This window comes from Mesoplodon densirostris, chromosome 1, assembly GCF_025265405.1.
Source record: "Mesoplodon densirostris isolate mMesDen1 chromosome 1, mMesDen1 primary haplotype, whole genome shotgun sequence".
NCBI lineage: Eukaryota > Metazoa > Chordata > Mammalia > Artiodactyla > Ziphiidae > Mesoplodon > Mesoplodon densirostris.
Window position 1 is genome coordinate 190,029,184 of NC_082661.1, and position 13,336 is coordinate 190,042,519.

At 40.2% G+C, this 13,336-nt stretch overlaps 1 protein-coding gene across 2 annotated transcripts in view; it reads right to left on the reverse strand.

Moving 5' to 3' along the window:
* Positions 1-13,058, reverse strand: part of G3BP2 (G3BP stress granule assembly factor 2) — a 32,171-nt gene extending 19,113 nt beyond the window's left edge. Inside the window, exon 1 of one of the 2 annotated variants that reach the window (XM_060113479.1) lies at positions 12,926-13,058. In XM_060113479.1, the coding sequence (XP_059969462.1) occupies positions 12,926-13,027 (102 nt within the window). In that variant the 5' untranslated portion in view covers positions 13,028-13,058. The remainder of the gene's footprint in view (positions 1-12,925) is intronic. The other variant, XM_060113488.1, reaches the window with a different exon arrangement.
* Positions 13,059-13,336: the final 278 nt, after the last annotated feature.

The following is a 13,336-nucleotide window of genomic DNA, read 5'->3' on the forward strand; positions in this document are numbered from 1 at the left end:
AGTTTCCCCCAAACCGAAAAACCTTCAATAAGGATGAACAAATTCTAATGCATAAAAGGACTCCCAGGACTTCCTTGGTGGCACAGTGGTTAAGAATCTGCCTGCCAATGCAGGGGACACGGGTTCGAGCCCTGGTCCAGGAAGATCCCACATGCCGCGGAGCAACTAAGCCCGTGCGCCATAACTACTGAGCCTGCGCTCTAGAGCCCACGAAGGACAACTACTGAAGCCCACGCGCCTAGAGCCTGTGCTCCGCAACAAGAGAAGCCACTGACAAGTCCACATGCCGCAAACTAGAGAAAGCCCGTGTGCAGCAACGAAGATCCAACGCAGCCAAAAATAAATAAATTATTAAAAAACAAAAAGAACTCTCATTTGCTACATTTAAAGTAATGGGGCTTCCCTGGTGGCGCAGTGGTTAAGAATCCGCCCGCCATTGCAGGGGATACGGGTTCAAGCCCCGATCCGGGAAGATCCCACATGCCACGGAGCGGCTAGGCCCGTGAGCCACACTACTGAGCTTGCGCGTCTGGAGCCTGTGCTTAGCAACGGGAGAAGCTGCGACAGTGAGAGGCCCGCGCACCGCGATGAAGAGTGGCTCCCGCTCGCCGCAACTGGAGAAAGCCCTCGCACAGAAACCAAAACCCAACACAACCAAAAATAAATATACAAATTAATTAATTAATTAATTAAAGTAATGAAGCAGGGGACTTCCCTGGTGGCACAGTGGTTAAGAATCTGCCTGCCAATGCAGGGGACACAGGTTCCAGCCCTGGCCTGGGAAGATCCCACATGCCGCGGAGCAACTAAGCCCGTGTGCCACAACTACTTAGCCTGCACTCTAGAGCCTGTGAGCTGCAACTCCTGAAGCCCGCACGCCTAGAGCCCGTGCTCTGCAACAGAAGCCACTGCAATGAGAAGCCCGTGCACCGCAATGAAGAGTAGCCCCCGATCTTTGCAACTAGAGAAAGCCTGCCCACGCGCAGCAATGAAGACCCAACACAGCCAAAAATAAATAAATAAATTTATAAATAAATAAAAAGAAAAATTTTAAAAAGTAATGAAGAAACAGTATTTTTATTTTGAATGATGAGGAAGGTTGAAGAACAGTAGACTCACCTAGTAAAATTTTATAAAATAACAAAAATGTGGAAAGTTTACACATTTAAATACTGTAACAACTGATTTAAGCTGTGGGAAGATACTAACTTACCCTCTGAATAAAATAATTATGTACAAAATAATTTTGTTCAAATGGTTAATGACAAAAATACTATTAGGGATTGTTTCTGGGTTTGGGGATTCTTGTGTTTCCTTCTTTTTTTTGCCCAATTTCCAGATTTTCTAGAGTGAGACTTTGTCATTTACCCCAATTTCCCATCACATTTATAAAGTACATATTCACCTACCATTTTTGTCACCTACGTATAACCAAAGTGAAAAAAAAAAGGTACCAATTACACATATCAATGTCAGAGAAAGATCAAAATACACTAGAGTTACTGTAACAAAGTTCAGGAGAGGCTTCACATTGCCCACTACCTATACAGTCACTAAAGTTGATGGCCATAAGGCCATGATATCAATTTAGATCAGAGACAGGCAAAGGAGATGGGCAGTGGAGGTAACTTTTACTTGATTACTCAATAAATTATTATTTATTCAAAAAAGGTTAACCTGAAAAGTGAACTTCAAATGGTGAACAAGATAAGGCAGTACTAATCTGGTAAAAGCTTAACAAATAGCTATACGTAAGAGGCTATGCAGAGTACACTTTTTTAAAGTTACGGGGAGGCTCTCAGAGGGAAGGATAAAATCAAATGAAGATGTTACTTAGAGGATGGTGTTTCAGTTAATTGCACTGACTTAAATGTAACTTACATATCAGTTACTTGCTTCACTGATTTAGTGACTCAATTTAGAAGGCTAAAATATAATCGATTGATGGAAAGTCAACTCCATCAACCAGAAAGTAAAAGTATAGAAGGGGAAAAAGGCAACCTCACTGACTTACCTACTTTTAACAACAGGTTAATTTATGTATTCTACAGAAACAATTGCCATCTTCCAGTGTTCTACCCTGGAGTAGGGAAATTTATTCACAGCAAAGAACCCAAATCATAGGTAAGCAATTTCTGGGATTTGGGTCCTTCTCTATATATGTTTGTATGTATATATATATACACAGATATATAAACACACACACACACACACACCCCTCTGAACATAAAAGTAAGAAAGGTTTTAAATATCTAAGGCCATGAAAAAGTCATGACCTTTTTGGATCTTATTTCTTAATTCACAAATTGAGAAGCGATCTCTGGTCAAACCTACAAGACTATACAGTTCAACAAAGACAGCCAAGATTTAAGGATACTTATGTACAAAAAGAATCTTCAGAGACTATTGGCCTCTAGCACCTTCAAAGATAAGAGCAATTATCATTTAACACCTTTTTACAGAAAGTGAAATTCCACGTATTAAGCCCTGCTTTCCCACAAAACACTTGAATATGTGGAGACTGCTGTCATACTGGGATGTACAATGTAAAATGTACTCTTTTCCTGTCAGTTAAAAGCAGTATCAATCCTATTTATTCATCGAGATACCAACGTGATTACATCTGACTTTCCTTACTACTTACAGAGCTTCAACTACTTCAGAGGTCATTCACTAAGTCTGCCCGTAATTCCTGTGTATCTTAATCAACATCCTTTTATTCCTGTCTCTCTCTCTCTCTCTCTCTCTCTCTCTCTTATTCATTCGTTCATTTATTTATGGCTGTGTTGGGTCTTCGTTGCTGTGCGCAGGCTTTCTCTAATTGCGGTGAGCGGGGGCTACTCTTTGTTGCGGTGCGCGGGCTTCTCACTGTGGTGGCTTCTCTTCATGCGGAGCACAGGCCCTAGGCGCACAGGCTTCAGTAGTTGTGGCATGTGGGCTCAGTAGTTGTGGTGCACGGACTTAAGTTGCTCCACGTCATGTGGGATCTTCCTGGGCCAGGGCTCAAACCCATGTCCCCTGCATTGGCAGGCGGATTCTTAACCACTGCGTCACCAGGGAAGCCCCTCATTCCTGTCTCTTAAAATGTTTCCTCCTCTCCATTTGCCTAGACTAATTTCTGCAGCACATCTACTCCAGCTCTCATGGGAAACTGCTCTATTATCAACTGTCACCATCTTTTCTGAACCTCTTTATGTCCATTGAGAGGGGAATGGAGGAGAGGAGAAAGTAACGCTATAAACACAAATCCAAGACAGCAAAGAAAGTCACAGTGTGCTTCATATCCTGCAACATGCTCAAATTTCCTCAATTTCAAGATCTCCTTTAAAAAAGTTATCGCCCTCTTTCTCTTCTTTCCTTGACCAAAGCTTCAACTTTTAGGTAAACACTTAGGATTTTTGTTTGTTCTTTAGTTAAAAATCACTAACATAATGGGGCTCCCCCCAAAACAAACAATCTCAGGCTACATGAATATGGACGTAATGTCTAAAATGGACTGACAGTTCTGTTCTAATACGCATAAATTAAATACTGATTGAACAGTGAACGGAAACTACAGGAAGGTAGATTTAGCTTCAATATAATGCAATAATAACCAGAACAGAGCTACTTCATGAATAGCCAGTCATTGCAGGTATTTATTCCAGAGACTAAACAATTTAGCAGAAATGTAGTAAAATAATATGTCCAACAAATGCATTCATTTGGGCCCAGCTAAAATACTGTTCTCCTGAAAATCTTTCCTGATTTCCAAATAGAATACAATCGTCTTTCCCCTGAATTCTCAAAGTACTTTGGGCCTTTATCATGGCACTTTATTAATCATATTCTGGGGACTTCCCTGGTGGAGCAGTGGTTAAGAATCTGCCTGCCAATGCAGGGGACAGGGGTTCGATCCCTGGGCCGGGAAGAGCATTCCACAGAGCAACTAAGCCCGTGCGCCGCAGTAACTACTGAGCCCGCCTGCCTAGAGCCCGTGCTCCGCAACAAGATGCCCGTGCACTGCAACAAAGACCCAACACAGCCAAAAATTAAAATTAAAAAAAAAATCATATTCTGACCTAAATTACTAACTGTGCATCTTAGTCTTCCCCTTCTCTATTCCCCCTCTCAAATATTATATAATCTAAGTTCTCCCTTGAATGTAATTCTCTGAAAAGTCACAATTCCCCAAAATCCAACGACCTCAGTCTTCTACCTGTCTACACTATCACTGTTGCTCACCTCCTCTTAATGTTTCTAGATTTCTACCATGAGGCAACTTTCCTTCTCATCGAAATGCAGAAGTCCTCAAGGTCTGTCTTCTAATGTGGCAATTTCAGATTGTCAAATGGCTTCACCTCTCAGATATACCTAAATTTATATGTAGTCTCTGCCATGAACTCAAATTTGACATTTTTAACCCCTTGCTAAATACCCACATATGAACTCATAGGTAACCCAATATATCCACCCTCTCCTATAAAGAGAAAGCAGTTTCCTTATTTCTGTTAATGGTGCCACCATCTTGTTTGCAAGCTCAGTCCTAAGTGACTTTCCCTCTTTAAGTTTCAAACTGCAAAATCTAGACAACTCGAAAATTTCTTGGAATTTGTCCCATCCTGTCTGTTCCCATTGAATTCAGACCATTTCAGTTCTTCCTCAAAAGTCTCCCAAACTTCGGGCCTCCCTGGTGGCGCAAGTGGTTGAGAGTCCGCCTGCCGATGCAGGGGATACGGGTTCGTGCCCCGGTCTGGGAGGATCCCATATGCCGCGGAGCGGCTGGGCCCGTGAGCCATGGCCGCTGAGCCTGCGCGTCCGGAGCCTGCGCATCCGGAGCCTGTGCTCCGCAACGGGGGAGGCCACAACAGTGAGAGGCCCGCATACCGCAAAAAAAAAAAAAAAAGTCTCCCAAACTTCTGTATCATGTGTAGCATACACTGTATACAGTAAAATCCAAACACCTGCATTCAGTTTGAAGTATAAGGCCTTCCATTGAAATCCAGTCTGACATACAAGGCCCTAACCAACATTTCAAATTATCTTCCATTACACTTCTCACCTCTCTAAACAAATTCTACGCTCTAAGAATATTATACCACTTACCATCATTACTCTAGGCCATTGTCTTACTTCATTCAACACAGGCTGGGTAAATAGGTGGGACAACACAAACTCATTCAAGATTTACCTTCTATATATATGCCAGATTCTATGCATGGAAAAACAAAGGTGAACATGTCAGACTTGATCTGCTGCTTGGGAGATAGAATTCCTAAACACAAGTATCTAATATGATAAATGTTACAGCCCTACCACAAAGAATGTACCACTTGTATTGGAACAGGGGTAGAAATCTGACATGTAGAAGATGAGGAAGTAAGTATTTCAAGCCAGAGCTAAAAGAGAAAAGAATTTTTAGGAGATGACTGTCTCCTCAAAACCACAAAATGCTCCTTCATGCACTTTTCAAAAACCTTCTCAAGATCCTATTCCAACCCTACCTGGCTTTCTTAGCCAGGTTCCTCAGGCAGGATTAATCATTTCTTCTCTCAGTACTACATATATCTTCTTTGGCTCATTTAAGTCCTAGTAATATGTGTGCCTGTGCACAGGCACACCTCTCTCCTGTTTGGAAGACTCCTTTAAGTTAATGCTGAGCATAAGCCTAGCAGTGTTATGCTTCCAGGAGATGCTCAAGAGATAGTCTTTGCAGCATCTACCATTACTTTGTACATAAAAGGATTAAAAAAATTTGTTGAACAAATCTGTGATACTAAAGACCTCTTAAGGGAAGTCCTTGGTGATCCAGTGATTAAGACTCTGCACTTCCACTGCAGGGGGCACGGGTTCGATCCCTGGTTGGGAAACTAAGATCCAGCATTCCATGTGGTGGGGCCATTAAAAAAAAAAAAAAAAGACCTCTTAAGAGAAGTAGCGTACCAAAATACAAAGGTATTTCAATGGTTAATGAATAAAGCTCCTACAAAAGATGTAATGTACAACATGATAAAATATAATTAACACTGCTGTATGTTATATATGTAAAGTTGTTAAGAAAGTAAATCCAAAGAGTTCTCATCACAAAAATTTTTTCTATTTCTTTAATTTTGTATCTATCTGAGAGGATGGTGTTCAAAACTTATTGTGATAATCATTTCACGATGTATGTCAAATCATCATGCTGTACACAAACTTATATAGTGCTATGTCAATTTTATCTCAATAAAACTGAAAGGGAAAAAAAGCTTATATGGGGGAATGCTAATGAATAAACAAATCATTAATCGTGTAATTCCAAAATATTTTTAAAGTCAGTCTTCTACACTCTAGTTCTTATTTATATGTAAATGTATATACGTGTACACATTCATTTACGTGAACACATACTACTGCAATATGAAGTTAACAGTTTTGAGATTCACTAAGGTCCAAACAAAACAAGTAAAGCAGCTTTAGCACAAGTAATTCTAAGAACTTTTAGAGATAAATCTAAAAAATTTAGCATTACAGTAGACCCACACAATGTAGTCAATTTATTTTCAAAGGTACCAAAGTAATTCTCTTTTCAACAAAATGATTTTGGAACAACTTGATGTCTACATGTTAAAACAAAAGGAAGTTTGACTCATACTTTGTACCATGTACAAAAATTACGCTGAGATGGACCATGGAACTACATGTAAAACCTAACTCTAGGCTTCTAGGAAAAAGGACAGGAAAAAAACCTTAATAACCTTAGGTTAAGTAAAGATTTTAGATAAGACACAAAAAAAATTTTTTTAACTGACAAATTGGGCTTACATCAAATGTAAAACGTCTGCTCAAAGTCATCAAGAAAATGAAAAGACAAGCCACAGTATGAAAGAAAATATTTGTAGAATACATATCTAATAAAGGATTTATTCCCAGAAGACAGGCCTCTCCTAACTTAATAATAACAAATCCAATTTTAAATGGGCAAAAGATCTGAATATACAGTCCACATCAAGATATACATATGGCAAATAAACATGAAAAGATGCTCAACGTCAATAATCATTCAAAATTACAAATTAAAACCATGATGACATACCACTAAATACCTTTAATGGCTAACATTAAAATCTAAAAATACTAAGTGCTTGCAAGGATGGGAAAAGTTGGCAGGAACAAAAAAATGGTATAGTCACTTTGGAAAACAGTATGGCAGTTTCTCATAAAATTAAACATACATGTCTCATATTACCCAGCAATCCCACTCCTACATATTTATCCAAAAGAAATGAAGTGCATGTCCACACAGAGACCTGTATGTTGTTTGCAGCAGCTTTATTAATAAACACTCAAAACCTGGAAACAACAAAATGACCATTAGCCAAGTGAATGAACAAACTGTGGTATATCCAAATAATCAAATACTTGGCAATAAAAAGAACTTATTGATATATGCAACAATATGAACGAGTTTCCAAAATATTACCTAAAGATAAAGTTAATGCTATATGATTCTACTGATATGTCAGTCTACAAAAATTAAAATTATAGGGCTAAATCAGATCAGAGGCTAGAGACAGAAGGGAAGGAAATATATCTTGATTGTAGTGGTGGTTTCATGACTGTGTATGTCTATCCAAAATCATACAACTGAACACATGAAAAGACCAGTTTTTACTGATTGTAACTTACTCAATTAAAAAAATTTAGCAATACAAATGATTATATATAATGATTATATTAATCATTTCACAAACATTTATGGAGAGTCTACCACATACCAAGCACTTATTTGTAAGGTAACCCTGAAATTGACAATATTCAACAGTTCAAAAAACGCAGTTTATTCAGTCTTTCATCTATTATATTAACAAAAATAAAAATGACTGATAATATCCAGTACTGTTAAAGGGGTGGGGGAAAAAGGCTCTTTCAAATACAGTGTTGGTGGAAATATAGTTACAACCTTTTGGAGATGTAATTTTGCAGTTTTAATCAAATTAATTTAAAATGAACACATATAACCAGTAATCCCACTTCTAAGACATATTACAAAGAAATACGTGCACAACTGCACAAAAATAGGAAAGTTATAAAAATAGACAAAAAATACTCTCCACAAAAGTTAACAACGAAATTGTAGAATGCTACAAATCCCATCTTTGGAAAAAAGGCATGATACAAAAAGAAATATACAAGATAATATGTGTTGAGGGTCTAGGGAAAAAAAAAAACTACATACCAATTCAAACCACCAGTGGTAAACTAGTTACTATACTTTCTGAATACTACAAAGAGTATATATGTACTTTGTAATTTTAAAAAACACTTTAAAATTTTCATTTACTTTCTGATAACCATCTAACATATACATGTTATTAGTTAGAAAACATGGCTCTAGAATAAAGGTCGAAAGTGTGAAAATTCATTTAGACCACAAGCAAAGCAAAAAAGTAATATTTTATGCCTACAACATTAGTGACAATTTATGGTTAAAGTCTGAGTGTGCTTAAATACTACCAACTAATTGAAGATAAAATTGAGGAGGTGGAGATGGGAGGAACAGTGATAAAGATACCATGCTGGAATTTAAAATCAGCAGCTACACAGAGAAACAAAAACTTACTGCCTAGATCCTTAGGTGCACTCTCAAATTTTGTTGTTTCCAAGAGGTAATTTAAAAAACATTTGATATGCTTACCTGATATAGTACTATTTTTTTCTGATAACCTAATATTAAATTAATGGTCTTAAAAACAAAAAGGTAATGGTCTTACAAACAAAAATACAATACACTGAACCCCAACTGTGAAACATCAGTTCATATGCAATCATTAAAATATTGTCAAAGACTATAAAACCATAGAAAAAAAAGCAGTATAAAATTTGCAACTATGATTTCAATAATATGAAGGCAATGTATGCACTTGAACAAGAAAATGTAATTAATTCCTTAGATCTACTACTGCAAAATAATTATCAGAGCAGATTACAATACAAAAGAGAAGGTTATCCAAGTGAAGTCATTTTGTATCCCATTAATTCTTTTTAATCTAAGGAATCTCTGAAATGGCACCTCCATTCTGTATTAACTAATAAAATAGCTATATCTACATAGGATCATAAACTCTAGTTATACTAAACTGTTAACCCTAAACACCTGGCTGCAACCACCACCACTATATATTAGCATCAAATCGCACAATCAAAAATTCACTCTTCAAAAAAAAAAAAAATTCACTCTTCGAGGAGCCACGAGTGAAGAGAACTGCAGTATCTTTGGCTCAAGCAGCTGGGGGGGAGGTGGGTAGGATTTCACTTATTGCAAATTACTTACATGAAATTTCATGTCACAATTTGGTGGCTATGTTAATAACTGGAAAAAAAACGTGCAAAATGAAAACTGCTGAGAAGTTGAGACACCATGTTGTCTTTAAAAAGTCAAGAAACCAAAAGAAAATGACATTTTGAAAAACAGAAAAAACCCTACAAAAAAATTTTTCAGTACTGTACAGTTAGATGTAGTACTTTATCTTGCTTTCTATAAAAAGAGTAAGATCCTAGTAACAGGATGCAGTTCTCTTACCAGAAACTATGTTACCAAAGGCTATGTTTATGCTAGGACACAACTTGTCTCTACTATTGGATACTTACCCACCCCTTTCTCTCTAGAGCCCCTCACTCATGGCTGGTCTCACACTAGTCAGGCCCAGGCCCGTTCTCACTGAACCATGGACTCTAAGATCCATTTTTGACAGCTAACCTCATATTAAAACTGAAACCTTTGGAAATTCCAGATGGTCTTTGTTTAAAATGACTTTACCAATCAAAAGAGCAATGAAGGGCTTCCCTGGTGGCACAATGGTTAAGAATCCGCCTATTGGGACTTCCCTGGAGGTACAGTGGTTAAGACTGCCTTCCAATGCAGGAGGCGTGGGTTAGATCCCTGATCCGGGAACTAAGATCCCACATGCCATGGGATGCAGCCAAAAACTAAAAAAAAAAAAAAAAAAGAATCCGCCTGCCAATGCAGGGGACACGGGTTTGAGCCCTGGTCCGGGAAGATCCCACATGCCCCGGAGCAACTAAGCCCGTGCGCCACAACTACTGAGCCCGTGCTCTGCAGCAATAGAAGCCACAAGGAGAAGCCCGCACACCGCAACGAAGAGTAGCCCCCGCTCACCACAACTAGAGAAAGGCCACGCGCAGCAACGAAGATCCAATGCAGCCAAAAATAAATTAATTTTAAAAAAGAGCAATGCGTATCTATTTAGAACAGCAACCTTCAATTTGTTGTGGCACACCACAGAATGAAAGCATCACAAACAAGATCTAAGCACCAGTCACAGAAATAAAAGGTAGCTGTGGATTAAGCTTTCTCTCCTCAGGCCCCAAAGGTAAGGAGGCAAGTTTTCAAGTTCAGAAGCTATTAAAAGTGACCAAGCATTAAGGAAATGGAAATGCCGCCCCACAAAAATTAAAGCGCGTGTTTATATTATGCTTTAAGGTTTAACAAGTAACTACACATTCCTTTACCTCAGTGAAATAGATAGGATATTAGCTTCATTTACAGAAAAGGAAACCATGATGTTTTGAGAGCCTAAGGAAAGGAGTTCAAGGTCCTTCAGTTATAGTTATGAGAGAGAGGATTTGAAATCAGGTCTCCTCCCTTTAGTGATGTTTTCATTACACCTGCTTAAGAACCACCGCTTATGAAGAACCATCAGGGATGCAAGAATACAAAAAAATTTAAAGTCTGTTAGCTTATTTGATACTGTAGGGAGGAGCCAAAAGGCAGAAAACAGTAACATAACAGGAAATCCAAAACAGTCATCCTAGCATACTACAATAGTGTATCAACATAGGGTAAAATATCTGGAAATTAAGTTAAAAATAAGCTGAGAAACATCAGTCAAGAAACTGATTCTATTGTGTCTGAAGCCAGTCCAGAGTTCTGGGAGATAGAACTTGTTTGTTCTGTCAGCCCTTAAATGTTTCCCAGTGGAGAGTTAAGTCAAGTTTGTCAATTAAATTCTACTGAATTTAAGTTCAGAAACAACCTAATTTATAACTATCAAAACCAGCCTTGAAAAGGGGTCATTCCTCACCTCCATATGCACTCAGTATAAAATATGTGGGAAAAAGTCTTATTTAAAGCAACCTAGAAAATCCTCATAACAGGCTAACAGCAATAATTCTTCAGGACAAGGAAACTGTTAACCTAAAGACACTATTAGTATTTATAGATTTTCAGTAACTGATATGGAGATTTTCATTTTTGATCTCTCATAAATGAAATACGGATAATAAATATATCCTACTACCAAGAGTGCCAATCCTATTCAAACTCAAGAGCTGTCTGCTAACAACTCAACTGCCCACTAAACACACCCAATACGACTATCAAATTATTAAAGACTTATTTTTCTTCTTCCATTTTTGATCCCCATCCACCCCACAAGCATTCTGGTTCTTTCCTCTTGCTACTTGTTCACCACTGACAAACATTTCAACCCCTGAATATTCAGCAACCTGAACCATAACAGCTCTTAAATAGTAAACAATCCATTTGAGGTCCTTATCCTCCCTACAATTTGTGGACAACCTTTCAGAATTAAACAGCCTCTAGTGATTAAATCATAACACAAGGATACACATGAATAATCCTAAATATTTAAGAAAATGGGAAGATAATATCATCAAAGAAACACATAATTCAGTACTAAGAATTTGAAATTAATCATACCATTTTTTGAGACCAGGAATTTTGGACATCAAAAGGACCACTGGATACTAATACGGTCAACTGTTTAGAAACTGTTCACATGCCTAAGGCTATATTAACTGCCAAATATGGAGCTGGACAAGGAATTCCCATCTTCTTCCCCTGTAGCACACGGGGTCGCCTAACCGCAGTTAATGATTCACAGATCCAGGTACATGCAATGCTAACGTTTGGAAGACTAGCACCAGGTGTTAAAACCAGTATTTTAACACAAGTTATTATCACAACAATCATATGGGGGGGAAAGGGCACAACTTTGCCATTATTCCAGCTTCGGTGCACGTGGGTTCTGTGGGTTTTTGCTTGTGCTTGATTTTTAAGAGAGCAAAGATACTGCCCCTCCAAAAAAAAAAAAAAATCTGTTAAGAAAGTAGGCATACACTGGAGGGAAAAAATTGATCTATGCGGAAAATTGTAGATGCATATCTATACTCTCCCCAAAGCGGCACAGGGCCATCTTAAGAAACCTGCCTTTAAAGAGGCAGGTAAAATTCGATCAGATTCCGCTAACAATATTAACACAATCTACGGACGCTATGTTCCTCCCCTTGACTATCCTTCCCACCCTCCCCAAGAAGACATGGGGGAAGAGGAAGAAACCCACTCCCCAAAGCACTCAAACATCTCTTGTTTTCCTGGGTCAGCAAGAGATCGCCTACATAAAAAGGGCACGGAAAAGGCGTACATTATATACAGCCCGGGTTTCCCAGCTCCTTCGGGATAAACCCGCGGGGGGGTCAGAGACCGCAGAACACCAGGTACTGGGTAAGCAAAGCGAAGGCTGCCTTCAGAGCCGGATTCTGTTTCCGTGCACCGAAATGGTGCCCGGAGGCCGCTACTTTCGCATCTGCGTCGCTTCTGCCTCCGCCGACACAGCCTCTTTTCCCCTCCCCCACGGGCGGGGCGGCGGCGGCCTCCCCACTGCCAGGGAACCGGGAATAAGAGCCGCAAGAGTCTGGGACGAGGCTGGTGGGCTCCGCACCCGAAACATCCTCTCGGGCAAGCCCACTCCCCCACGTCCCGTCCGAAGCCTCCATCAGCGCGCCTTTGGGAGCAACTGCGTCCCCTTTCCCAGCTCGCCACCTCATCCCCAACCAACCCCGGCCCCACCTGTGCCCTCGGAGCCCTCCGTCCGCACAACGCGTGCCGGTCACCTCCCTCCCCATGCGGTCTCCCATCCCTCACCTGAGGAAAAGGCTCGGCTTCTCTCTCGCACACACAGCAGCGTAGGCAGCCGGCAAGAACAATGTCTCTCTCTGCAGTTACACCTCCGACACCGGAGCTCATGCACTGGACGGTTGCCTAGAGCCGCGGCGCGCGACGGGAATGTCCCCTTCCGACCACCAGACCGACCGCCCTTCCCGGCCCCCATACACACCTCCAACCAACAGCGGCGGCGGGTACGTCGCGCGGAGGTCAGCGGGAAATTCGCCGAGGACCGGCTGCAGCGGATTCTTCTCGCTCGCCGCCCTCTCCCTCCTCCGACAAACCTCAAACCTCGGAACCGGAGAGCTACGAGCTGGTTCCCCTCACAACCACCTCTTCCCGGGCGCCAGGCACTGCGGCGAACGACAAGGAACACGGACGTCCCGCCCC